Below are 24,435 nucleotides of genomic sequence, written 5' to 3'. Positions count from 1 at the left end.
CATATATACTTTAGAAAAAGAAATAACCTAACCTCTTACCCAAACACAAGCTGCTCCAAATTGGGAATTTTTGTGTGTCCCTGTCTACTATCGTTGATTACACCGTTTTACAAGATGCTACACGTAGACGAAACTAATTTAGAATAAGATAAATCTAAACATTTGCGCCTAACCACGGTATTGAACATTGTTAACCACGTAACAACAACAGCAGTTGTTCCTGTCTTATTTTTTTTTGCTTTGTTTTGCATTGTTTGCTTAACTTTTACACTGATTTTAAATCGTTTTTATCTTCTGTTTTTTTAAACGTTTCCCTTTGTTTTGCCTTTGTTTAAAACTATGATACCTGTTTGGTTTTCTTCCATTACCTTTGTTTTGGTTTTTGTTTTCCTCTACACAACGTTTCGCTTGTTTTGTTCCGTTTCGTCACATTCTTTACTTTACCCGATATAAGTGTCACTGTTGTTTGTTTTGTTTCCTTCTTTCTTTCTTTTGTTTTGCCTTCCTTGTCCCTGTTCCATTCAGCCAGTTTCGGTTTGTTTGTATTGTTTCATTCTCATTTTGCTTCCCTCTTTCTTTCTCCCTGTTGGATTTTTTGGTTAACATTTCTATGCATCTCTAACCGTTTTGCATTTTGTTTTCGATTATTCTAAACACCCTTTTGGCTGCTTCGTGGTGTAATTAATACATCGTTCATATTTGTTGTTTTATTTTGCTGTTCTTGTTGTTTTCATATGTTTTCTACGTCATGTGTGTAAAATGAAGCATGTCCGCTGTTAAATCTGTCCTGCACACACACACACACGTACACTATTTTTTTGGCGAGGGATGATGGAAATGGAGCAAATTTGTGTAGCTGTGTGTGTGTGTGTTTTTTTTATGTTCATAGTTCGATAAAAAAATATTGTATTTCACTTGTCTCATTCTCTTGTCGCTTTGCTTTTTCTCGTTTTTTTGTTGTATTATTCTTTATAGACATAAAAATTCTACTCGTTTAAACCTTACTCTTAAATGTTAACTCTTGTAGTTATTATCTGTATCTATATAATACTGTTTGACGTTTGTGTATGTGTGTGTTTTCTTTAATGCTTACGGATGTGAGTGTAGTTATCTACCTTCTTTTTGCTGATAAATTGTGTCGGCCATTTTATATGCGCTCTGCTCTTACGTTTCGATGTTTGCCCGCGTCACATTGCAACCGTGCGGAATATGTACAGTCGAAACAAATCTGCTACTGCATGTACGACCCACATCCTGTTGTCAAATGAGCGTCGATCAAGAACGGGCTGGTAGCGGGCCATGATGAACGCTGATCCCATCTCCATTGCGTCGCTGCCGATCGGAGGTGTGTGTGTATGCAATGTGCGAGTAGGTGCTACTAAAGCAGGGCGATAGTAGGGAAACGACAGGTTGGTTGCTCCGGTCGCTACACGCTACACCGCTTCACCGCCTCTCCACCGCTACACAGTTTGGGTCCTGGTTCGCCCCTATCATATATCCCGCACGCTTTCCCGCGCTCAGATCGCACTGTTTGGCCGACTGGGTGCAACGGGCGACCCGCAACCGGGCGTACATGAACAGGCAGCTGCTCAGGGCTGCGGCGCACACTAGCAGCAACCCGAACCCGAAACTGAAGCCAACCGGCAGCTGCGACAGTGCCGGCGAGCGTTATTGCGGGGGACAGCGTACGACGGTCGAGGTGGCCAGCTCGTCAAACGTCTTGTCGATCGGTATCCGGTCGTCGTACAGGGTTGGGGCCTGCAGTATAATACCGGCCGTGCCGGCCAACACCGCCAGCGTGAAGATCCACAAAAACAGTCGATCGAGCACCATTGCGACGTACTTCCAGTCTTCCTTTACCTGGAAGATCAACAACATTCGCGTAAGCAATAAAGAAGAACAATCGACAAAATGTAATAGGGCGGTGGGGCGGCCCGGTGGCATGATGGTAGCGGCGCCGGTCTTCACACGAACGGACCGGACCAAAATCCCATCCGGGCCAATCCCCCGTAGCAAGGACTGACTATCCGGCTACGTGGTAAAATAAGTCGATACGGCCAGGCCGTTCTAACGAAAAAAAAAAAAAAAAAAAAAAGATGTAATAGGGCGGTAGTCGGGCTCCATGAATGTTTGCTATGCGGATTGCATACTGTTAGGTAACTTTTTCAAGTAGTCTATTTGGATTTGCAATGTTCAGTGACGCACCACCTGGTCATAGCTTCAGGAATTTAGCTACTTTATCCAGACTTCTAAAACCAAGACTAAGGCTTCTTCTTCTTCCTCCTCTTCTTCTTCTTCTTCTTCTTCTGCTTGTTGTTAGTACTCCTGCTGCAACACCGCAAAGGAAAAGTGCAGTACATCCACCTACCTTTGTCGAATCTTCCAGCATCTTGGTGTGCTCGGCGATGAACCGCACGCAGAAGCAACTCCGGTGTACCTCGGTCGAACAGACGGCGTGCGAAAAGGCTGGCTGTTTGAACGCTGGGCTCTTGATGCCGGACGGGACGGCCGTATCGGCTGCTGTAGACATCGACAGTTCCTCCGACTCCGAATGGGGCAGCTGAATCGGTCCGTGTATTTGACAGCTTCCACCGAACGGTCCCGTACCTGACAAACTGGGCAAACAAAATGGACAACCGATCAGCCATACGGATATACAGCATGCCGCGCTGATATGGGAAGCTTATTCTAGTATTTGTTTTTGTTTTGTTGTTTTTCTTTTGTTTTTGGAACTCTTGACATCTGTGTTACTCAGGGAAATACGGTAAATGTGTCTGTGGTTGTTTTAAGTGGTTCATTATGGCAGCAAAATTATGGCGGAACACATTAGCCTAAAAACGCAACATCACGCACCATACAAATTGAAGGTTTTGAAGGGAAATTTTTACCACCAGGATGGTTTGTCATTTGTATGGTGTTGAAAAACATTGTACAAAAAATATGTAAATGAATTTTGAAGTGTAAAACAAGTCCTTTTCAACAACGAGTGTAATTCAAACTGCACCTCCATTAATGTGTTTTTACTCGCGGATACTAAGATGTTCTTCCATACTGTTTAAACTTTTTCGCTTATTGCAATGATTTTTAACAACTTTTAAACACATTACTGGTAAGTGCTTCATGAATTACTATCAATATGTTGTTTTTTTTTTTGTTTTGAGGTGACAACTAAGTTCGTGCAATATGCCAATAGGTGGCGCTAGCCAATCGATAAAGTCAACAACACTATCCGTTTGCTCAAATTGCATGCTTTGACAAGATTTTAACCATTTTCATTAATGTTTTCATGAGACACCATCGTTAGAATTTCAACAAAAAAACGTATTGAAACCACACAAAACACTAAAAGTTAAAGAAAAACCAAAAACCATTGTCAAACCAAATGCTGTTTTGCAGTATAAACTTATAAAAAAATGAAAACAAATGGTTGCTACTATGAAGAAATTACATTTGAAGAAAGATTAGAGCTGACAGTTGGCGAGAGCACGCAATAAGAATTGAACGAAAACTTGGTGAAGGTGAGACTAATGCATTTGTTGCAGTTAGTGAAGTTCACAATAAACTCCTATAAAGCTTGTGTAGTTTTACAAAGTAGAACACCACGTGTCAACAAATATGTTTCAAGAAAGTAAAAACAAAACCAACGAGTTGCACGAATTTAGTTGCATACCTAAGCAGCTTTGAAATGTCACTTCACCACTCACAGGTGCAGTGGGAGCAGAAGAAGAAAACAAACGGCAAAACGCATATAGAAAGTAGTAAATGGTGAAACGAGAGAACAGAACCGAATTTACGGAGCGCCACAATACGACACAAAACAGGAAAGAAAGCGAACGAAGGAAAGAGTTTCATATTTATAAAGGTATTTCAACACAGAGGCAAGAAAGACAAAAAGATAGAGAGAGATAGAGACAGAGAGATAATTTGTGTTTGTGTGAAATAAATTTAGTTGAATATGTCATAAATACCTTGACGGAGAAAGATCTTCTTTAGATGGAGCCCTATTAGTAAAACGAGCTATACGATTTAATGTAGTAGTCGAGTAATAAGGATAAAAGCAAGCGTGTAGGTCTTTGGATAGCAGTTTTCTACGACAAGCAGAAAATCCCAAATACAGAGGTAAACGTAAAGAAAGAACGAGAAGATAAAAAAAGAAACAGTATAGAAATGAGCTGATATCTGCATTGAAAAAAGTTCGCTACGTAACTATTTATATATATATTTATAATACGGCACGGTTTTGCATTCCATACACGTGCATCCATCACGTTGGCCACGTGTACAAGAGTAAGGGGCGGGATGGTGGGCAGGGAAAAGGGTAGAAGTATGTAAGGAAAAACAAAAGGGAAAGAAACAATTGAATGTAAAGGTTTGGGGTTGTTAAATATGCGAACCGAAACCAAAACCAAACAAACAAACAATACAAAAAAGACAACCGGATTTTCATGTACGATTGTACTGAACACGCACTTCGTCGGCCATTTTTGATGCTTTAAAATACTACCTAGTAGATGAAGATATTAATGCTAAATTGGATGCATTACAGTTGATAAGTTAATTAAAGTTAAACATTCAATCGAGTCTGCCAATTCAAAGAGAGGGTGAGGTGAGAAGATGATTTTACTAAGATGTATGAAATCAACATGCTGCAAGACGGAGTTTTGTAGAGTATTAGAATAGACTAGCGTTTATTCTAGCGAACGCTAAATTTTAGTATAATAATTTATTTATTTCAAAGAAAAAATCTTTTAGCTCACGTAAAAAATAAAAAAAGTTACAGCTTCACTGCACATTTTTTATTGCGCCTATTGTGATTGCGATCACATCGCGTTTGTATGTAAGTACGCGTTAGCAGTAGTGCCCTATAACAGTCCAGCTGTTGTAGAGTTTCAATACTAGCATGATTATGGCACAGTGGCCACCATTATTATAGTAGCGATCAGGATGCTGAATAAGCGAAATTTTGTAAATAAAGCTAAAAGACGCGTCTTCGGTCCCATTTACCAATTTACTGTATCATAAAAGACACGAGTTTTGTAACATATTGTCATAATTACTTTAACAGCGCGACGCAAATTCTTCGCAACAGAGCCTAAAAGTGAAAGTCGGGTTGTCTTTGGTAACGTAACATAAGTTGGATTTTGATTACATTTTTTTCCTGTTGAAGGAAGTTACGCGGTGTAAAACAGGAAGTGTAAATATAGTTTTATCACTGGAGATATATCAGGAAAGCGATTGAGGGAACAGAGAAAACCGATTATGTAATCAAACAGGGAAAATAGTAGTAAGGAAAGAGAGTTGGAATCGAAACATTCGGAATGCGAATCGAGGTCAGACGATACTCAAACAGTGCCTACCTGTGGTTTTCGATGTACGGTGGCCGTTTCATAAAGAGAAATCGTGGTAAAAAGTCTAAAATTGAAAAAAGAAACACACAGAAAATACATTTCCAATTAATCAACTGATCGTTCTTGGTGGTTGGATGCTTACCAATAAAAAACGTTTTCACCCACGGTGCCATTCGATGGGTTTGAGGTGACCGGAAATGGACGTTCAACACCACTACCGTGACGCATATACTGGAAGAGAGCAGATGGTCGGCTTGGTATGAGGATACGCGAAAGGTTAAACAGCCTGTAAGTTAACATACCTAATGGACACAAGTATCATGGCAAAGATGAGATACTTTCCTAACAAAGGCACAACTAGCGACGTTGGCGGTATGATTTCGACAACCAGCAAGAAGAACACGTGAAGGCTAATCAAAATCGATATCGAAAGCGTTACCTGGGAAGAAAAGCGAGTGCGATCAGTGAGTGTATAGAATACACAGAGAAGGTAAATATGTCTTGTAAATTGCATACATTTAGGGGCGATCGTGCTTACCTTTTCGCCACTGTCCGAAGGCAGATAGAACGTCAGCACGGTTAAAAACGATATGCCCATGCACGGAATGATGATGTTGACGGTGTAAAAGAGCGTCTTTCGGCGCATCGTTATGTTGAACGTGATATCCAAGTACGGCTCGTCGCAGCAGGTGTAGAACTTTTCGTTCCTGAGATTAGTGAAAAGATTAAAAAAAAACCCCTAGTATAATGCATTGTACCGGTGACCCGGATCGTGCCCGGATCTATCGAATGCGCTAGCTCTCTAGTTACGATCGGTTCACGACTACTACTAACGACAAGCGTATAATAGGTGTAGCTACCTTACAGCCGGCACCTCCAAGATATCCCACTCGACGGACATATAAAACTCGGACAAGTCCACACCGACGTCTACGATGTTACTGCCCGACTTCTCGTCCATATGCCGCAGGTCAACCTGACAGCCGGAGAATTTTTAAGGGACCGGGTATTCGTTCGGGAAGGGGGAAGTTTGCGTTCACATTGCAGCGTAACGTAGCGTGTTTCGTAGTAGTGGTCCCAATACGTTCAGCGGGTTCGTTCGCATTTGTTACGTTAACGCGCCACAGACACATAAACAGACGACACACAACGGACGGGTGCGAAAGGCGAGAAAGAAAGGCGAAGAAAGTAATGCATCGTTATAGACTGGTATTTCCTTTCTTTTTAGCTAACTGGGAGCGTTACAAAAAACGAATCGTACAAAAGAATAGTAGTATATTGTGATAAGTTGTTGGTGGTAGTGATGAATAAAGGTGACAGTAGCAGAGCGGAGAGAGTGATGATGTGTGTTTCATTTGTTTCTTTTACTTTTTGTTGCTCCAAACTAATAGTTTACCGATATAAAACCAGGTAATGAATAAGTGGAAAATTAACAATACAAGCAGTAATGTGAGAACTTGCTGCGTGTGTGTGTTTGTGTGGGTGCGTGTGGGTGTAGTTAAGTGGCTGGAGCATGAGTGAATGAAAGGCGAGACAGGTGTTCAAAAGGTGCTACAGCGAATGAGAGTGAAATGTGTCAATAAGAAGCACTACTAGTAAAACTTGCAACACGTTTAGAGCATTATGTGGTAAATAGAAATAAAAATTACAACAACTATTAACATCATGAAGATTAAAAGAAAAATCATTTACGCACCATGGAACCAATAAAAAAGTAAAACAAAACGTAAAATAAACCAACAAAATAAAAATTCAAAAGAAAAACAAGAAACGAACAGTAAAGAAGAAATGAAAGCTTCAAAACATGTTAAAATCGACACAAACTTACCAAACAAAAACAAGACTAGAAATGAGCGTAGCTTGTATAAAAGAAAAACATAAAGTTGAATGTATAAATACGAGTAAACTAGACAGAAAACAAAACAACAGAACGTACAAAGCAAAACTACACCATCGAACGTGAAAACTAGATGAGAACAAAACAAAACGAATCGACATGAAGAAGCGGTTGCAACACACACTAATGCTCTACGGAAAACAAAAAAAAAACATTAAACGATAAATAATAGGTAAGGAAATGGGAGCTACACTTGACACAGGGAGTGTTAGTAAACAAATTTGACAGGTGGCGAAAGAAAGAGACAATAGTCGGCAATGACACTACGCTACCAAGCGGACATAGAGCAGGATGGATGTATTTATCGTTTAGTATGCTAAAATATTTATTATGAGGAGTTTATGAGTAATTTTTTTTTATTATTATTTATTTCATGTTTCATGAGCAGGGAACGGGATTGCTGGATATTAGGGTAATCGGGTGGGTAATGAAACGCTAGGGCAGGCATTTTATTTTTGTGTTTAATAGTTTGTTTTTAGTGTTTGTTTTATGTTTTTAATTTTCATACCTTGTTTTATTTATTGTTTTTTTTTTGTTTTAGTACATGCAACTACGCAAACAAATGATTTTGTTTTTCTTGTTCATGTTATTAACGATAAAAGTGTATTTATTATTTAGCAGTTTATTTTAAACATCATTTTGTACTCATGATCTTTTGTTTTGTATGCTTTTGGATTTAGTTACACACCATTATGAGGTGGTGGTGAAGCATTGCTTTTAGATAGTTTCTTATTTTTTTTAAGTAACAATTACGAGCTTAGATTAGTACGTGATACATATGTTTTTTTTTTTGCTTGCTTATTTGCTTGCTTGCTAGGAGAACGTTTCCAACGAACGCAACATCAAGACGAGTAGAATCGCAAAACTGGTAAATGCAAGAACAACAACCACAGAATAATACGCGCACACGACAGTATGAAACAAATGTAAAACGAAAGAGAGCTAGTACACATGGCCACAACGTAGCTAGTTCGTGGAATTCCTAGAACCAGGTGCTAAATACGGATAGACGCGAAATTTTGGAACACGGCACCGCTCGTAGTAAACGCTGAAAAAACAATTCTGTCACGCTTCCATCTTTCATTTCAGGAGCGTGCTTGCTTTATAGACATTTTTAGAACGTTTACTACAACGAGCGCCATTTTGCGATTAGACGGCAGTGTCGGAAAGTGTTTGGTTAGGAAAGAGTGTCTTTGCTACAAAACTTCGTATGCATTAAGATGGTCCATTCAATTTTGTCGATATTTGGTGTTGAGGTTTTTGTTTTTGCTTCTCGAATTGTTTCGTTTTATCTCAGGCTGCGGGGTTCGTTATAAAATACGGTATACGAAAACTTACTAAGAGAGGAAAAATAGCAGGCAGTCATGCACAGGCACAGTTCAGGCTGGTGGATCAGTCAGATACAGTCGGGGAAGTGGTGTTCATCCCCCTTCTCCCCATAACCGAACGAACGGCTTTGCGCTACATCTGTCGGACGAGGCTACAGTGTCGTGCTCGAAGTTGTCGAACGTCGTGTTAGCTACAACGCTCGGTTGGCTGCCTTTATAAACCTCGGCTGAACCAACCGGTATCAAATCCCTTTCCTTACGGACATTCTGTGTTCATTCGTCATGGGGTAAGTTTTGGGCAAACCGGTAACCAACTCACCATAGGTCTGGCGAGTTTCAGATGCGGAACATTCAGGCAAAGTAAATGACACCAAACAGGCAAGCCAAGACGCGTATCTCATAGTTCTAGATAAACATCAACTGTTAGGAAGATTTCACCTACTATATGCTAATGATCATGCAATTAAAGGTATAACATTGCTGCCTTTGCCACTTAACAGGTACTCTAACTTTCGTATATAGTTTTCAAGTAAAAAGCTTGATGTTATAGACCGACATGCTCTTTGTTTTTTTTTTTTTTTGTGGTCAATAGCGAATCCTTACAGTTTAAACAAAATAAAAGAAGTAAACGATTATAATAAAAACTCCTTCTAATAGTTATTTTATATCCAAACGAGTAGCTACCACTACTCTTTACATTAGTAACTGTCAAAATACATAAAAAAAGAAAATAAGAATGTTACACATGCACGCGGCAAATGTCAATGTGTGGTTAGCGGTTGACAGCTCATACGCAACACTACTATAATAAGCAGTTCGCATTACCACTACCTATATTTGCACACGACACTACAGTAATCGTGCTCGTCTTGGCTTGGCTTGGCATCAGTATATTCTAACCACAATTATCCAAAGAGAAAACTTCTCTCGATTATACACCCGTAAGCGCCAAATGAATGCTCAAAGCGATGCGTGAGAGCCTTTACATATGCAAATGAAACGCTCTCACTTGAATACCCACAGACACATCCAAAGCGCTAGACGTGGCAGACACGAAATAAGCGAGATACTAGTTAGCGCCATCTTGCGGCAAACGGTATCTAGCTCGAAACCCACCTTCTGCAAAGGTTCGCACATACCATCGAGTTACAGACATTTGCTTTTGATAAGTACCAATTTGTATATCCCAAATCTAATTGCAATCAAAAAGCATGGAACAGTTCTTTGATGAAAGAAACAGCATCTGATCAGCTAGTAACTCTTATTTAAATTTCGGTTTTAATGGTTAGTTTTGTCCATCAGAATGTTAAGCCCTGTTGTGTCACACAATTTCAGCACTATGAATGAAATAATATGCTAAAAACAATACCTTAATAAACTAAACCACTCCTTTGCTTTGTGTGAAAAGCCAGAAAATGGCGGATATTGATGGAGTTGTTATGAAATCCGGGAAATCGTTGTACTTTCTTCTTATAAAAAAGAAATTTTTGTATCAAGAATTGTTGATTTTTGTTTCTTTTCTGAAAGTTGGTTGAATGTTGGCAAATGTACTTTCAGGACGAAATGTGGAACATTACATGCTAGTCTTGAAAAGAACAAATGAAGATAGTGAAAGCAATGAAATAAACGGAGGAAAAGAAAAGAAAGTAATAGAGACAAAGGAAAGATGAGAACCGGGCAGGTAACGCTTTGACAGATAAGAATGAAACATAATAACACCAGAAGAGAAAGAAATGAAGAACAAAACATAATGGTAGTAAATTTAGAGTCTCTTTCATTCCTTATCCTCTGTTTTTTTCGTAATAACAGCAGCGGGCATCAACGTTGCTACCAGCATCGGTTGTGATAATAGTAGTAATACTAGTAGAAGAACGTGTCGTTCACATGTGTTCAAGCGAATATTGAGTCTTTAGAGGAGTTTACAGGTAGCATAAGTATTTCAAAACTTATCCTAAAACATTCCTTCATTTGCAACCATGCAGTTCGTTAGCAATGGAATTTGGTAAACAATCGAAGCCACTATTTAGCTATCACGTTTAATTTTGCTATGATTTAGATTAAAGGAAACGGAAACGCAAACCTTTGTCTTACCCTGTCCCATATGGGTAGACACGGACTAATGGCTATTAGGAATGGAGATATGATAATGGTAAGAGTAAAGAAAGAAAAATGTGTTATTACACTGTTGCCAATGTTTTTTTTTTTTAATTTATTAAATATAACGTGTATGCACGACAGGGGGCGGAAAAAAAGAAAGAAAGTGAGAGAGAAAGTAGAACTGAGCCGTACAGAACAGAAAATAACTACCGATGTATGCCAGCAAACGAAACATTTCTCACTTGGGCAAAGCTTCACACGAAGGAGTAGATCGCCCAGGCAGTGTGCCTTATTAGAATAGTTTTTCGCGTGGAAATTAACCATCATGTGATGCGGATTGCATAACTGACGGCGTATAACCAATTTTTGCTTTCACCGCCGTCAGAGCAAACGGTTAACGTTTTATAGTGTTTTAGAACTGTTTTCATTTCTTTTTAAGTTTGGTTTAATAACACGGTTTTGGTATTTTGCCTGTAAACAGTATTACAGCAGTATATAAAATAAATCCGATTCCAAAACAGAGCAATCCACGTAAGAAAAAGTTTCCCTTTTTATTATCAAAGACCCCGTACGGAAACAAATAAAACCAGTATTAGTTTGTGTGTATGTGTGTGTGTGTGTGTGTGTGTGTGTGTAAATTTGTTTAAAATGAAGTTTATCATATTGTAACTGAGTTCATATCCTGAATAAAAGGTTTTATATTGAAGATCCATATTAGATTTGCTCACATCAAAACACTGACACTATAGAAGAAGTTTTCAAATACAACGTGAAATGTTTTCCAAACTTTACGTGAATACGTATATCCGGCATCAGCTCTTAACAGCGATAAAGTTCAATCGAAAAGTTAACAACAGCTTTTCCTCTGAATAATGTTGTTTCGCTAACTGTAGACACAACTTCACAAAAAGCTAGAATACTTGCAAACTACTTGCCTTGGACTGACTACTGTTACTTCTACCAGAGGGAATGCTGTCCCATTCGCAAAACAGTCATTTAGCTTCGGATAAAAATAAATTATGTGGCAGCATTCAGGCCATTCCACTACATTATCTCCTTCATTTCAACAGCATTACACACTCTACTTTACACTAAACAGTTCGCTTCAAATTGCCATCTAAAAGAACGTAAAACATGAGGTAGAATTACTGTTCACTGTTAATATAAATATAGCTCAGATACATCTTTAACGCATTTTTGTATCGCTTCCGGGCTGTTTGTAACGTTTTGTTTCTGTTTTTTTTTTGTTATTCAAATTAACATCACACGTGTTGTGATCTATTTTTTTTTATTACGTAACAAATCAAAAACACCGTCGAAGAGGTGGTGTCGACGTAAAGGGAAAACCAAAATAAAAGGGAGATAAACACATCAAACAAGCAAACTATAACATAACATTCTTGCAAGAAGTATTGGTAACACCCAAAAGTTCCTAATACACGGAGAATGTTAAATCATACGGAAACGTTCGCTAGTACTCGGTAAAACTTCGGCTAGATGAAATCGGTTTGCTTTCATAAAATACTTTAATTTATCTAAGTATATAAATATATATATTTTCAACAACTGTTAATCGGCACTGGTGTGCAAGGCTTTGGTTTCAATCTCATGAAAAATGTTTCGCTAAGGATGCAGTACGAAATATTTCATAACGTTCGTTCGATCAAGAAGGCAAGCAGCTAACAGACCACAATCAATCAATTACATGAGGCACCATTGGCTCCCTAAATGAAACGTAAGTTGAGGGTAAGAAATTGTGAAAACATAACAGGAGCATTCCAACCCAAAAGTTTTTTTTTTTGTTTTGACGTATAATGACGAGGCTACAAACTATACTCGGGTCGTAAAGTGCTACAAAATGAAAATATTATAAAGGAAAGTATTGAACTATGAAAAAACAAACTTGAACTGAAATAAAACTATACGAAAAAGAGGAAAAGAACATATATGTAGTTCTAATCAACAAAAGAGAAAAGAAACCACAATAAAGATGGGTTATATTGTCTAATTATAAATTATGGTGGAATTGTTATGGCAAGTGGTTTTTATGGTAAGCTGAATCTTTATTATAATTTTATCCTTATAATTTTATTAAGTAAACAATGACAATAATTGTGTTAAAAATGAAAAACAGAACACATAAAACTTTAACTCAAACCCATGTCTTAAAAAAGACGATAAGAAAGGGAATAAAAAAACACACAGCAATAAACATTCTTTTGCTGTCAAAGCAAAATGCTGGGTAGTTGCTAACAAACTTGCTATCAAGAGAACTATACACATGACCAAGATACTAGTGTTACGTTATAATGCATAATCAAAACAGGTTTTGTTTTTAGAACTTTGGTTTCGGTTTTTTTTTTGCGCAATCAATGTCCAATCAACAATTTCTTACGAATTAGGTATAAGTTCATAATCATACCGAAAACGGAAAGAACAACCAAATAGACAAACAATAGAAGGAGGACAATACGTAAAGTAAAGTTTCCAATTACGGTATCTAACACGACTCCTCTAGGGTACTTTCACAAACAAGAGACAACAACAAAAAGAATAAAACACTTTGTTGCTGGCTAGTAATGATGCTGCTGTTGAACATGAGCAAAATCGAAAACAAGAAGATGCAAATGTAGTACTCAAGGCATGACACTGATGAGCTTCTAAGCGGACTAAAATGGATCAACAAACAATAGAGAAACACGAAATGAAAGTGGATGAACGAATGGTAACAAAACGTAGAAACAAAGTGGTTTTTGTGGATAAAACGTAAAACCAACTAGAACAAATAACACGCATCATTGCTTTTGCCGAGCAAAACTTAGAAAGGTGTAAAAAGATGAGAACATCACAGAAACAAAATAATAAGTCTAAATAGAGTAACAAAAATAATAAAACTAAAGCAGGAAACTAAAACTGATAACGTAAGATGAAATACATACAAATATAAATAAAATAAAATACTAAAAATCGTGTGTCAACTGATAGTAAAACAAATGTGTAGTAAAGATAAAACAACAGATTGTTTTTCTATTGACATTTTAGTTTAATTATTTGATAGTGGTTGTATTTTTTTTTTTTTTTTTGATAACTGAGTGAAAATTTAGTTGCTTGAGATGGAAGTTAAAATGATAAAAGAAAATATTTCTTGCACCTTAAAACCGTCATAGGTCCAGCTTCCCAATTTTAAAACACATGTCTGTACATCGTATGGGAAATATTCAACATCGATCGAACACGACGATTTGTAAACTGCTGGTGGTTGCCAAATGACCATACCATTATTATATACGGTTGCTTTGGTCATAAGTGTTACCTCATAATGACCATCAGCACTGTGGAGAGAAGAAGAACGCAAAAACACTGTTTAAACCTGCTAACGGAGATTAATAAGGTAAGAAGAGAAAGAGAGAGAGAATGAGATAGAAAGTTAAAAAAGGTTATAGAAAGAACAAGAGAGAGAGAGAGAGAAAGAGAGCGAGAGAGACAGCGAGATTTGAAAGCAATAATAAAACAGGGGATCAAGAAGACAGATAGAACAAGAGAGAGAGAGAGAGAATAAAGGAGGAATATTGTAAAAGTACATTAATTGGATTCCAATTCATTCCGAATTTTCATTATGCATGTGTTCGTTTTTTTTCTTTTTTTTTCATTTGCTATAAACTAATTTCAGTTCTTAAACAATTCACACTTTTGGGAACTTTTTCTTTTGCGTTTGTCAAAGATAAAAAGAACAAACAATATTATCAACAGGACGGCTAAACGAAAGGGATGGAAATAGAAACGAACGGTCAAACATTTGAGGATCATACTTAGGATCGAGTAGATAAACAATAAGAGTTTTTTTTCTCAAATTTTAACGATTGATTAATACTTTGCGGGTTTATGTTTAATTTACTTCATAGTTTAACACCGGTGGGTAACTTTTGACAATACAAAAAAAAGACTTAACTTTTGTGTATGTAGTAACAAAATATGCTACTTGAATAGAATGACGGGACAAACAGAGGGATTAACCGTGGTACAAGACAATACGATAAATGGACGAACAGAATATTGTTTGCTGAAAGTTATTTTTAATATATTGATTATAAGATGAAACACGTATACCATTGCGTTTTTTCCCCAGTTTGAGTTGCCTTCTCTATATTACAAAGCCCTAGTATTTACAAACATTGATACAGGTCAGTCTCGATTATTCGGCTTCAAATTGTTCCAAATATTACCTTGCGACAGTGATTGGTATATGCTAACTACACGTACCACATGTGCTGCTTGTGAAGTGATATAAATTATACAAAAATTTGCCAGCTGTTTGATAGTCAGTATGTTTCATAGCACAATGTCCCTACTTTTCTAGTAGCCGGGAAACAATAACCACCAAGAAAAGCCGAACTGCGATACTTTCCTCAACGCAAATTTTCCATTTACTGACTTTCAACCTCCACGAAACGTCCAGTGCGAACGTGTTTTATGCCCAAAGCAACTGTTTTGTTTATGTTTATACAAGCATTTTTAATTTTGTGTTTAGATTTAATGCTGTGCGCTTATTTATTTCGTGATGTCGAGTAATAAGTAGTTCAATACGACGAACAATGGCATGAGGTGACGTGAAAGCGGTACATAAGTACTATTTCTGTCACGTATGTAAGAAATAGTTCTTGTAAAACAACATATTACATGGTTTGCGTTACAGTTTGCCCAATAGCAATGGTTAGTTTAAACACTTCAGACTATTTAATGTCATTTAGTACCAGTAAACAAAACATTGTGTCAAAAATGATAAAACAGAACGCAGTTATACAGAGCTTTTGAACAGTTAAGAATTAAAGTTAAAACAAAATCATGTTTCACAACGTTTTATGGTGTTAATCCATTATAATAAAATGACGAACCACTTTGGGTTGAAGTGAAAAATAAAATTAAATAATATGATTTTGTTTATAGTTACCAGACAAGAACATACACCGGTACCATTCACATCCTAACGGAAATAAGTGGCAGGGTTTAACATATTTTTTAAACAATTTCCAACGGTGTTTGCATGGTTTTAACGTGTTTTTCATGATTCGTTTGTTCTATTTTTTGTTTGCTATACACAGCGCTAACCGAGAATCACCTGTATCAGCCATCACAGAAAAAGTCTTTAAAAACAGCCAAATGAATCAATATCATCGGAAAGTTAACAAAAATGCGCTAAAGAGACATCGAAAACTACTAAACAAAAGCAGAATGAAGGCGAAGGATAGAACAAAGTAAACAAAAAAATATATAAAGATATAAATAACAATATCAACAGTAAATACTGGAAGTATAAATAAATGTAAATAACAGAAGGATCATGTAAGGTGTAAAGGCGGACCAAAAAGAGCGAATAAAACTTATAAATTTAAAAGAACAGCAAATAGCTGAAAACAAAACTAACAAAATATATATAATGGAAGAGAAAAACTCAAAACGATGTTACAGTATAATAGAAAAACAGAAACAAAATAAAAGGAAGGAAAGAAGAAAGAAGAGAGACATGACAGCTAGACTGGGTGTGAAAAAGGGATGGTGAAGCAAGGCCATAAATATGTATATTTATATATGTATACGCGCATATCGATTCGAGTGGATAGTGGAACAATTTCACAGTTCAACTACGGTTATCGTGAGGACAAGTTAGCACGTTTTATACAGCTGAGTACATTTAGAAATGAAAACAAAAGAGATACAAAACATATGTGTCACTATATACTAGCAGTCGTATAGGCAGTGGTCGGGTTGTTGTTATCGCAATCATCACAGACGCAGTTGTGGTGTGTGTTTCGGTTTCTTTTTTTATCTTTTGTATTACTTTTTTCACTTTCTTCTGCTCGTTTTAGAGTTTTTTTCGTTTTCTCCATTCTCTGCATACTCTTGCCTTATGCATTGTTTCATTAGTTTGCTTTTGTAGTTTTATGTTTTCTTCTCCAAAGTTCGAATTTCTGTGTTTGCCAGTTGACATGTTGATTGTTTGTTTTTTTTTTTTTTTTTTTTATTTTGATACCCGAATGCTTTACAATCTTAGAAGGTAGAGGTTTTGTTTTAAATGAGCTATACGCAGTTTACAACGTAAAATAAATACTAAAACAATAAATACACATGGTGAGAAAATCGTCAAGCAAATGAGATAAGTACGAGTTGAAAACTTGATGAACTGGTTGATGGTTTGGTTTGCTATACATCAAGTTGGCTTTTGGTTTGGCTGAGTTTTTGTTTAGCTATTTACAAATATTTATGTAAGCTTGTTTTTTTTTCTTGTAGGAGAGGCAGGAAAAGGAGAGATCGGTATAGGCAAAAACCGAACCGTACAAAAATCGAAAATGAACTAAATAATAATTGTTCTTATAGGAAATGGATGTATCTTAAGAGCTTACAGCAGTTGTACAAAAAACAATCATGTGTGTACTAAAAGTGGTTTTTTATAGCAAAGTACACAATTTTCTATTTAACATGTTTACTAAGATAGATCCTTTCCGCCAAGATGAAAAAAAAACTCACAATTTCAGTAAAATATCGTATAAAAAGGAAAGTATAACAGTATAACAGGATAGGAATATAGCACATGAAACTGCAGAAACTGAACAAGAAAAACCGATTATGCTCAATAATGAAAGAAAACCTGAAACAAAATTACTAAGTTGCGTAATAAAATCAGGTCTAAACATAATTTAATAAAAGGCATGCTAGATTACGAACGGTAATCTCACAGCTAAAAAAAAAACACCAAACAAAACCGGTAGACTGTAACGAGAAAAATTATGTAGAAATATGTAAACGATGCAAACAAGTAGAAAACTATATCCAAGAACAAAGAAACTGATCAACCAACAAGAGAGGATCAAACTTAGAGAAAAAATTATAAAACTAAAAAAAATATTAACAACGCAATGAGAGGGAACATTAGCGGAGCAAAGAAGGTAGTATTGGTGAGTCGTGGGTATAAATATATATAGAAAATATATTTTTTTATATTTTTTTGTGTGATGGTGGCTGTGGTTATTTTTGTTTCTTATTTTGTTGTTAGAAAAACCAACAGATGAGTATTATAGAAAACCTACCTTAAAACCATCATATGTCCAACTTCCAAATTTCAATACGCATGTTTGTTCATCGAATGGAAAATATTCTACGTCAATTTCACATGATGATTTATAAATGGCAGGTGGTTTCCATTCAACCAAACCTTCCGAATATATGGTTGCTTTTGTTGCTAACGTCACCTCGAAATTGCCGTCGGCACTGAGATATTTAGAAACGGGGTTTAATTGTTATGAGCCGTATAAGGGGGTTTGATTTTTTTTTTTGGTAAAGGGTTTCAGTGATTTAAGTAAGGTTATCATTTGCTTTAATGAATCGTACGTTCTTAGTTAGGTTATGGGTTAGTTAAGTAACACATTTTCGTATGATATTTAGCAGGTGTTTGATCTGTTTATACAACGGGTACATCGAATGGGGGTTGGGGTTTGGGCGGGGGGTGGGGGTTAGCGTTTATGGCTGTTAATCGCTGTCGCTGAGCACAATGTTTATGTCAAGGTGTGACAATGGTGTGCGTGTTGAGATTTTTCACCCGTTTTTTTTTCGAAGAAAATGCCATTTTTCTTACTAAAAGCAAACAAAAGATTTCAGTTGAACAGTTTCCCAACCCAAAATCGTGTGTTGATTTCCCTTTCCAGTTGTACAGAGGAAACAAACAAATGGTAAAATTAAAGAACAAAAACAAACAAATTTGTTCTAAATAACTTGAAACGTTATAAAAACGCTTTATTTAAAGTAATAAGTATTTGGAAGCATTGAAACGCTTAGAAAACGCTTCGCTATTTCAAGCAGCAGTATACATTTTTCGATAGAAACAGTGAAGCGAATCATAAATAAAAACACAATTCATATTGTAAATGTTCCTATTACCTTAACCGAGTGAAATATGCCATAAGATTTTTTAAAACAGTTTAATATTGACAACATCAGATGGAACCATTTTTGCTAGTAACCATCCATCATTTAGTCCAAACAAATCACGAAACAAAGGATTTTCACATTCCAAAGAAGAAGTTACTTAGAAGTAATCTCTGATTTGATTAATATTTATAATTAGTTTTACGTTTAACTTGTTACGATGTTTTATGTACAGTGAAATGTTTATTATATTCATTTTATACTAAAATACGGCCGTGTTCTGTAATGTACTGAATAGTTCACTGTGTTGTTTTGGCAACATTGCTGGGTCAGGTAGAAGAAATCAACTTCACTAGAATTATCATAAAACACGCACCACGAACAAAGCACGTGTATGTCAATCCCTCCCTCCCAGTGCACTTTAGTTGTGTTTAGTGGCGTTGAACAAAAAAAAAATCCTATTCCCCCAAACTTTGTGTGTAAAACTAAGCGTTAAATAGTCATATTCGCAACAGAACTAGACAGAGCCATTTGCTGCCGGTGCAGGTTTAGCGATACGGTCAAGGTTTTCAGAAGCACAGGCCTTTCGTAGATCCTGTCTCTCCAACCGACTGCTGTCGTGTGTGCTTTTTCACAAGAAAACAAAACAGAAAACATGAAAACATAAAGTAAACAACCCCACACAAAACATAAAACCAGAGAGAAAAAGAGAGAGAGAGAGTGGGTGAGTGAGAAAAAAGATAGGTGTATGTGTGTATGTGTTACAGAATAAAAGAGAGCGAGATAAAGAGACAGGGAGAGACAGACAGAGCGAGAAAAAAGAGAGAGAGAGAGAGGAAATCCACATTCACACACATACACAAATAAATTGGGCTAAAGACTTCGAGGGTTCACTTTCGTTTCCCGTCACCCCCTCACCCCACCTCCCCGCAAGCTGACCGCGGGGAGGGGTTTTATGGTGGGGTTTTATCGGCGAAACAGGAGCAAAGTTACATATAAAATCCAACAGTTGTAGTGATATGCTAGGCGGTATAAGGTTGTTTCATAAAACATTTTGATAGCGGTGGTTAAAGTAGTGTTGCTAGTGTAAATAATAGTACTTGTAGTAACCTTGTTTAGTAGCTGTCAAAGTGTTAACATATAATGCAAAAAAGTATGCTATAAAAGTTAGTAATTCGAGTCCTATCCGATGTAACTATACCTTGCATATCTAGCTGTAAGTACGTGAACGTTCTATAAATTCAGGAGAATGTCTGAGCTGTTTATTAAATCAGGATTTGGGTATTACGTGTATTACCACGCCTGGAGGTATGCAATCTCTTTTCATAAAGCCACAAGCCACCGGATGTGGTCTTAGGAATCCTCAAGGAATTGTAAAAACTATTCCTCAACATCCTAGCCAAAATGGGTTCGATAGCATTGCATACGTTCAGGGACAAGTTCATTTATGGCAAACTAAATATTCTACATTTACTGAACCTTACTAGCAGTATAACACTTTCAAACGTTCAAAGGAACAACTAACTGAGTATTGCAGTACAGAGGCAACGTCGTGTAGCATGTTTTACTCAGTACTGAAATTGTCAAATAGTCAAGAGTTTTAAACAAAATGCAATCGATAATATTAAATTTATTCTCCAAAATACAATAAGGAACAACATGTACGTTAAGATGTTTCACGTTATTATTCTAACAGTTAAATTGTCTGAAAAATGCAATACTGAAATGTGTCACTGTCAGGTGTCTATACCCTCTTGTAGTGTTTTTTTCTGCAACTGTTTACGTCTTTGTAGCTGTCTGAAGGGATTCAATTTCTGTTTTTCTTTCCGTCGGGTAAAACCTTCACTAGGGCGTATCTTAACATGCTAAGCATACTTACTTATTGTACAACACTATGTCTGGCCGCCAGATGTGATCGGAGGGTACGTGTAGCATCTGCACCCCGCCATACTCTTTCGGTTCCCAGCGTAGTTTGTAGTCGTACCAGGACTGGATTGGAATTGATCAATGAAAAAAAAGCCCACATCCGAACACTCATGTACACCAAACTCAGGGAAGGTACCCCATTCCCCACTGCCACCAACTTACCTGTTCCACCCAAAGGTTGGTGGTCATAATTTGATTTTTCAAATTCTACGTGATAGAATAACAAAAAAATACACAAATAACATTAGTTAGGGTACACTTCCCCGCTGGTTAGGATGTCGCCTACTTACCACATCGATTAGCTGAGACAGCTTTAGCTTGATGCATACGCGCAGCACATCGGACGTGTTTACGACGGGACGGACCAGCTTGTTGTAGTTGCTCAGCAGATCGTCGTACAGTCGCTTGGCGTCCGGATTACCGGCGACCGCACCGTGCACGACCAGCGCTGACAGCAACCAGGCCCGAAGCGTTTCTCCCGACGTAGGCATGATTGCCCTCATGATGGAACGCGTCCTTTTAGCACACTGGTGAAGGTGTGGTTGCCGCTTAGCTTACAGTACCTTCAAAACCCAGGACACCCCTAAACCTTCGTTCACACTAATGCGTAGATCTCTCTGAGTTCTCCACGTCAACGCTTAACCTTTACTGCGCCGTGAGAGTAGAATGAGCTGAACGTACTTGACGAGCAGCTACTACTCTCTAGCACGATGCATTGCACTACTGTTTACTGGTAGGAACGTTGTAATCGCTTGGCTTTACTATTCGCACATCTGGCAGCCGTTCCCGCTGGGTTCTTTACTAGACGTTCGATCATTCCTAAAACGGAGAAACGACAAAGTAATGTTAATCGTGCACTTCGTGTACTGCCAATGATTGTCTTTATATTGCGCAAGAAAATGGGAAAACAAGAGATCTCGAGGACATTGAGGAAATTACAATGTTTAGGCACCGATTACTACGAGCAATAAAAGTACTACAGCAGAGCCCTCAAACATTCACGAGGGCACACCAGGCAACAAACAAAACCGAAGGACAACGTAATTGCAGCTGTTGGCGATCAGACATACATATTGTAATTTAATATCCCGACGACACTCTCCATAATGTAAGTTATTCGTCTAAGCGAATTGCGCGAATGGTATCTCCACCCGAAGTAACACGGTAAGATGATAGTTACCGTGCCAGAATAGGCCACAACGCATTAGTGGAAGCTGTGTTTATGTGCTTAAGCGAAGTAGTGTGAGGTATCGCACCAAGACCAGCAGAGTGTCTTTTATGGGTAGCGTCGCGTCCTAGAAACAGGCAACGCACTATCTCACCGTACGCACCATTGATTCCATTAACCCATCACCTACATCCCATTTATCACCTCAGCTTCGCACGGAGATGGTACCGTGGCGCTACCACTCACCCTGCTACTAACAGCGTGCCTTGGTTGTCCGTCACGCCTGGTGTCACGCTTACCATTCCCCACACGTACCATAATAAAACTGAACGTCAACACATTTCACTGTCTGCGTACAGACTCCACACACACGCGCGCAAAGAACACCTCCCTCCAAACGATAATTTCGATGCCGAGCGAATGGACGTCGGTTGACGACAAAATGGAAGGTGGCAACACACTACCCATAAACACACACTACTTAGCCACTCGCATAAAGCGACTTCCTGTTCGCAGTTGGCAGCAGCGTCAGATAAGGGACGACGACGTCGGTTGATTACATAAACCACGAGGATGGATTACTGCGAAACGTTACAACGTGCGAGCGGGCACAGGCAGGGCAAACATCCTGATCGCTTAATTGAAAATGCAGAACAACCCGCCCATGCTCGCTTCCAACATCTTTCTTTGCCTCGTTTGCAGTAGTCGTTGTGTTAAAAAAAAAAAAGTTAACTTTCGTGTCGCTGTTTGACAGTTTTGTCTCGCAGCATCCGCTTTTGTTTTTTTTTTTTTCTCTCTGTTGTGTGCTTGGGGTGCTACCGTTGTAATATCGACGGAGTGCACGGAGGGGCGGACAGCGAGGCGCAAACAGTTGCACAAGATTCGACCAAATCTGCCCGCCAATCGGTTTCGGTGTGTGCGTTTCCCCCCTCTCATCCCCCCACTACCTTGCCATCACGTGAAACTTTTGGGAGCAGATAACGCGGAAGAGAAATTCCCTCACGAGCGCCAGCTGCTCCGAGCTGCTGCCACTCACCCCACAGATGACAGATTGTTTAGTAAAGCTCACCAACAATGGGTGTCGGGTAGTCTCTGTCGCTCTCGCGTTATCACGCATACACCATCTGCCGTATCCTTTTCCCTCCCTTTATCATCTTCCGCACGCATACCACAGCAGGGTACCCGCTGCCACAACTCTCAACGTGTGCTCTCCGAGCACCAGCGTTGGTTTTGCCTGCTCTTTCCCGCAAACAAAAAAGCCTTCGATAACGCGCATCTCGCAGCTGCTCCGGCTGTGTACTCGGGGATGAAGTAAAAGCTCATTCGCGCTGTTCGGAAATCGGTTCGAAACGTTCGCTTTGTGCGATTCGGGCCGCAAACAGATACGCAAAATTATCTAATTCCATTGCATAACTACCAAACGTCCAACCGCGTTTGCTTCGCAGTGATGTCAACCGGACACGGGTGGAAGGCTACTGTTCTCGTTGACGGTTAAGGGTGCGCTCACCGTATCTTAGAAACTTCGCCTCAAGAAGCGCCACACCAAATGTCGCCTGTATTTATGCAACTGTTCGACGAATTAAACCCACACACACACACAGACACACACGCTCCTCCTTCCTAACCTCGCCCACCCATCAATCCGGTGTCCGATGGTCCAATTCTTAAGAAATCGCTCTCTCCCGCTCGGTATCTTGCTCTCCTTGGAAGAAATTAAGATAGTACAACACCCATATTCTCCGTGTAAGATAAATACACGTGTGGGCTGGTCTGCGTGCCTTGCCAGCGTGTTTGGGTGCGTATATGTGTGTCGGGTAGGGTACAGTTTTTTTTTTTTTCTTAACCTTTCCCTACCGAAGTAAACCGTCCTTTCTTTCCGGGCAGCAAAGTTACACAATATTAAGGCGTGTTTTCTTAACCCATCAATACATGATCCCGACACATTGATGGCACTGCTCGAAACTGTGCCAAACTGTGGCGAACGACCAAACAGATGCAGAAACGGGGGAGGGGGGTTATTTTTCGATTTGCTCACCCTTTGGTGGCTTAAAATATGTCATACCCTGGCAGTAGTTGGAAGCTTAAAAGCTGCTTAAATTCTTCATAAAAAAAAATTCTTCAAACATCCTGTTACCTGAATGTAAAACGCCCGTTTACGGTTTATATCCTTTCTGGCTTTACGCACTGGTTGAATTGACTCCTTTTAGCCGATGAGATTGTTGATGATGGGCCGTTGATGGTTGCGACTTTGAAGCATGTTGACGCCTGAACGGTATGCAATCAGCAGCGCATTCGTTGACTTTTCGTTTTTATATCTTCGTTTGATTACTGCTTGCACTGTTTCGGTGTATTGTTTGGTTGCGGTTTTGTAAACACTGCTGTAAACACTGTATTTTTTTGTTTGCTGTTGCTTCCTTTGTTTAACGACCACTTGGTTTGTTTGCTCGGGCTGGTGTAAAAAGAGGGATATAACCAGTACGCTTAATAACCTCATTTGCAGCGACACCAGAAGCGCCGCGTCCTTGTCGTGCTTGGTCAACAACGAATGCAGCCCGAGCACACAGCGTGTCCTCCGCCCTGCGTTATATATATACAAAAAAAAGAAACCTATCCCAAACTTTGCTCACTCAACAAAGGAATCCTGCGTTTCTGCATGCGTCGTTCGATTTTCCCGTTGTTTGGCTAAATGTTTAAGCTCCGTTTAATGCACTTTGGGGCCCGTTTTGTGGGTCGCCTAGACACGGCCTGGTCACG

General features: G+C 38.6%; 1 protein-coding gene across 4 annotated transcripts; it reads right to left on the bottom strand.

Moving 5' to 3' along the window:
• Nucleotides 1-1,662: 1,662 nt before the first annotated feature.
• Nucleotides 1,663-21,016, bottom strand: LOC128713773 (acetylcholine receptor subunit alpha-like). Of its 4 annotated transcripts, none has more exons than XM_053808651.1 (12): nucleotides 20,804-21,016; nucleotides 20,676-20,720; nucleotides 20,467-20,576; nucleotides 17,753-17,933; nucleotides 6,209-6,324; nucleotides 5,887-6,055; nucleotides 5,651-5,787; nucleotides 5,491-5,579; nucleotides 5,358-5,412; nucleotides 3,969-4,088; nucleotides 2,369-2,615; nucleotides 1,663-1,860 (listed from the first exon to the last, which is right to left on the bottom strand). In XM_053808651.1, the coding sequence occupies exons 1-12, from the start codon at nucleotides 21,014-21,016 to the stop codon at nucleotides 1,669-1,671; spliced, it is 1,674 nt and encodes a 557-aa protein (XP_053664626.1). In that variant the 3' UTR covers nucleotides 1,663-1,668. The 4 variants fall into 4 exon arrangements, with proteins under 4 accessions (XP_053664626.1, XP_053664633.1, XP_053664618.1 ...); XM_053808658.1 differs by lacking the exon at nucleotides 17,753-17,933 and adding an exon at nucleotides 13,822-14,002 and having other exon boundaries at nucleotides 20,804-21,004; XM_053808643.1 differs by having other exon boundaries at nucleotides 5,358-5,579; nucleotides 20,804-21,004.
• Between the last annotated feature and the right edge of the window lie 3,419 nt (nucleotides 21,017-24,435).

This window comes from Anopheles marshallii, chromosome X (genome assembly GCF_943734725.1).
Source record: "Anopheles marshallii chromosome X, idAnoMarsDA_429_01, whole genome shotgun sequence".
NCBI lineage: Eukaryota > Metazoa > Arthropoda > Insecta > Diptera > Culicidae > Anopheles > Anopheles marshallii.
Note: the sequence above shows the minus strand (reverse complement) of the source record. Positions and strands in the feature narration are given on the sequence as shown.

Bases quoted from the DNA above. Each gene is read 5' to 3' on its own strand.
- LOC128713773 (XM_053808643.1), bottom strand. From the start codon at position 21,004: ATGCCTACGTCGGGAGAAACGCTTCGGGCCTGGTTGCTGTCAGCGCTG. The intron at 20,577-20,675 runs GTAAGTTGGTGG...ATTCCAATCCAG, and splicing joins CCAACCTTTGGGTGGAACAG to TCCTGGTACGACTACAAACT. The intron at 2,616-3,968 runs GTATTTATGACA...TTGTTTGCCCAG, and splicing joins GAAGATCTTTCTCCGTCAAG to TTTGTCAGGTACGGGACCGT.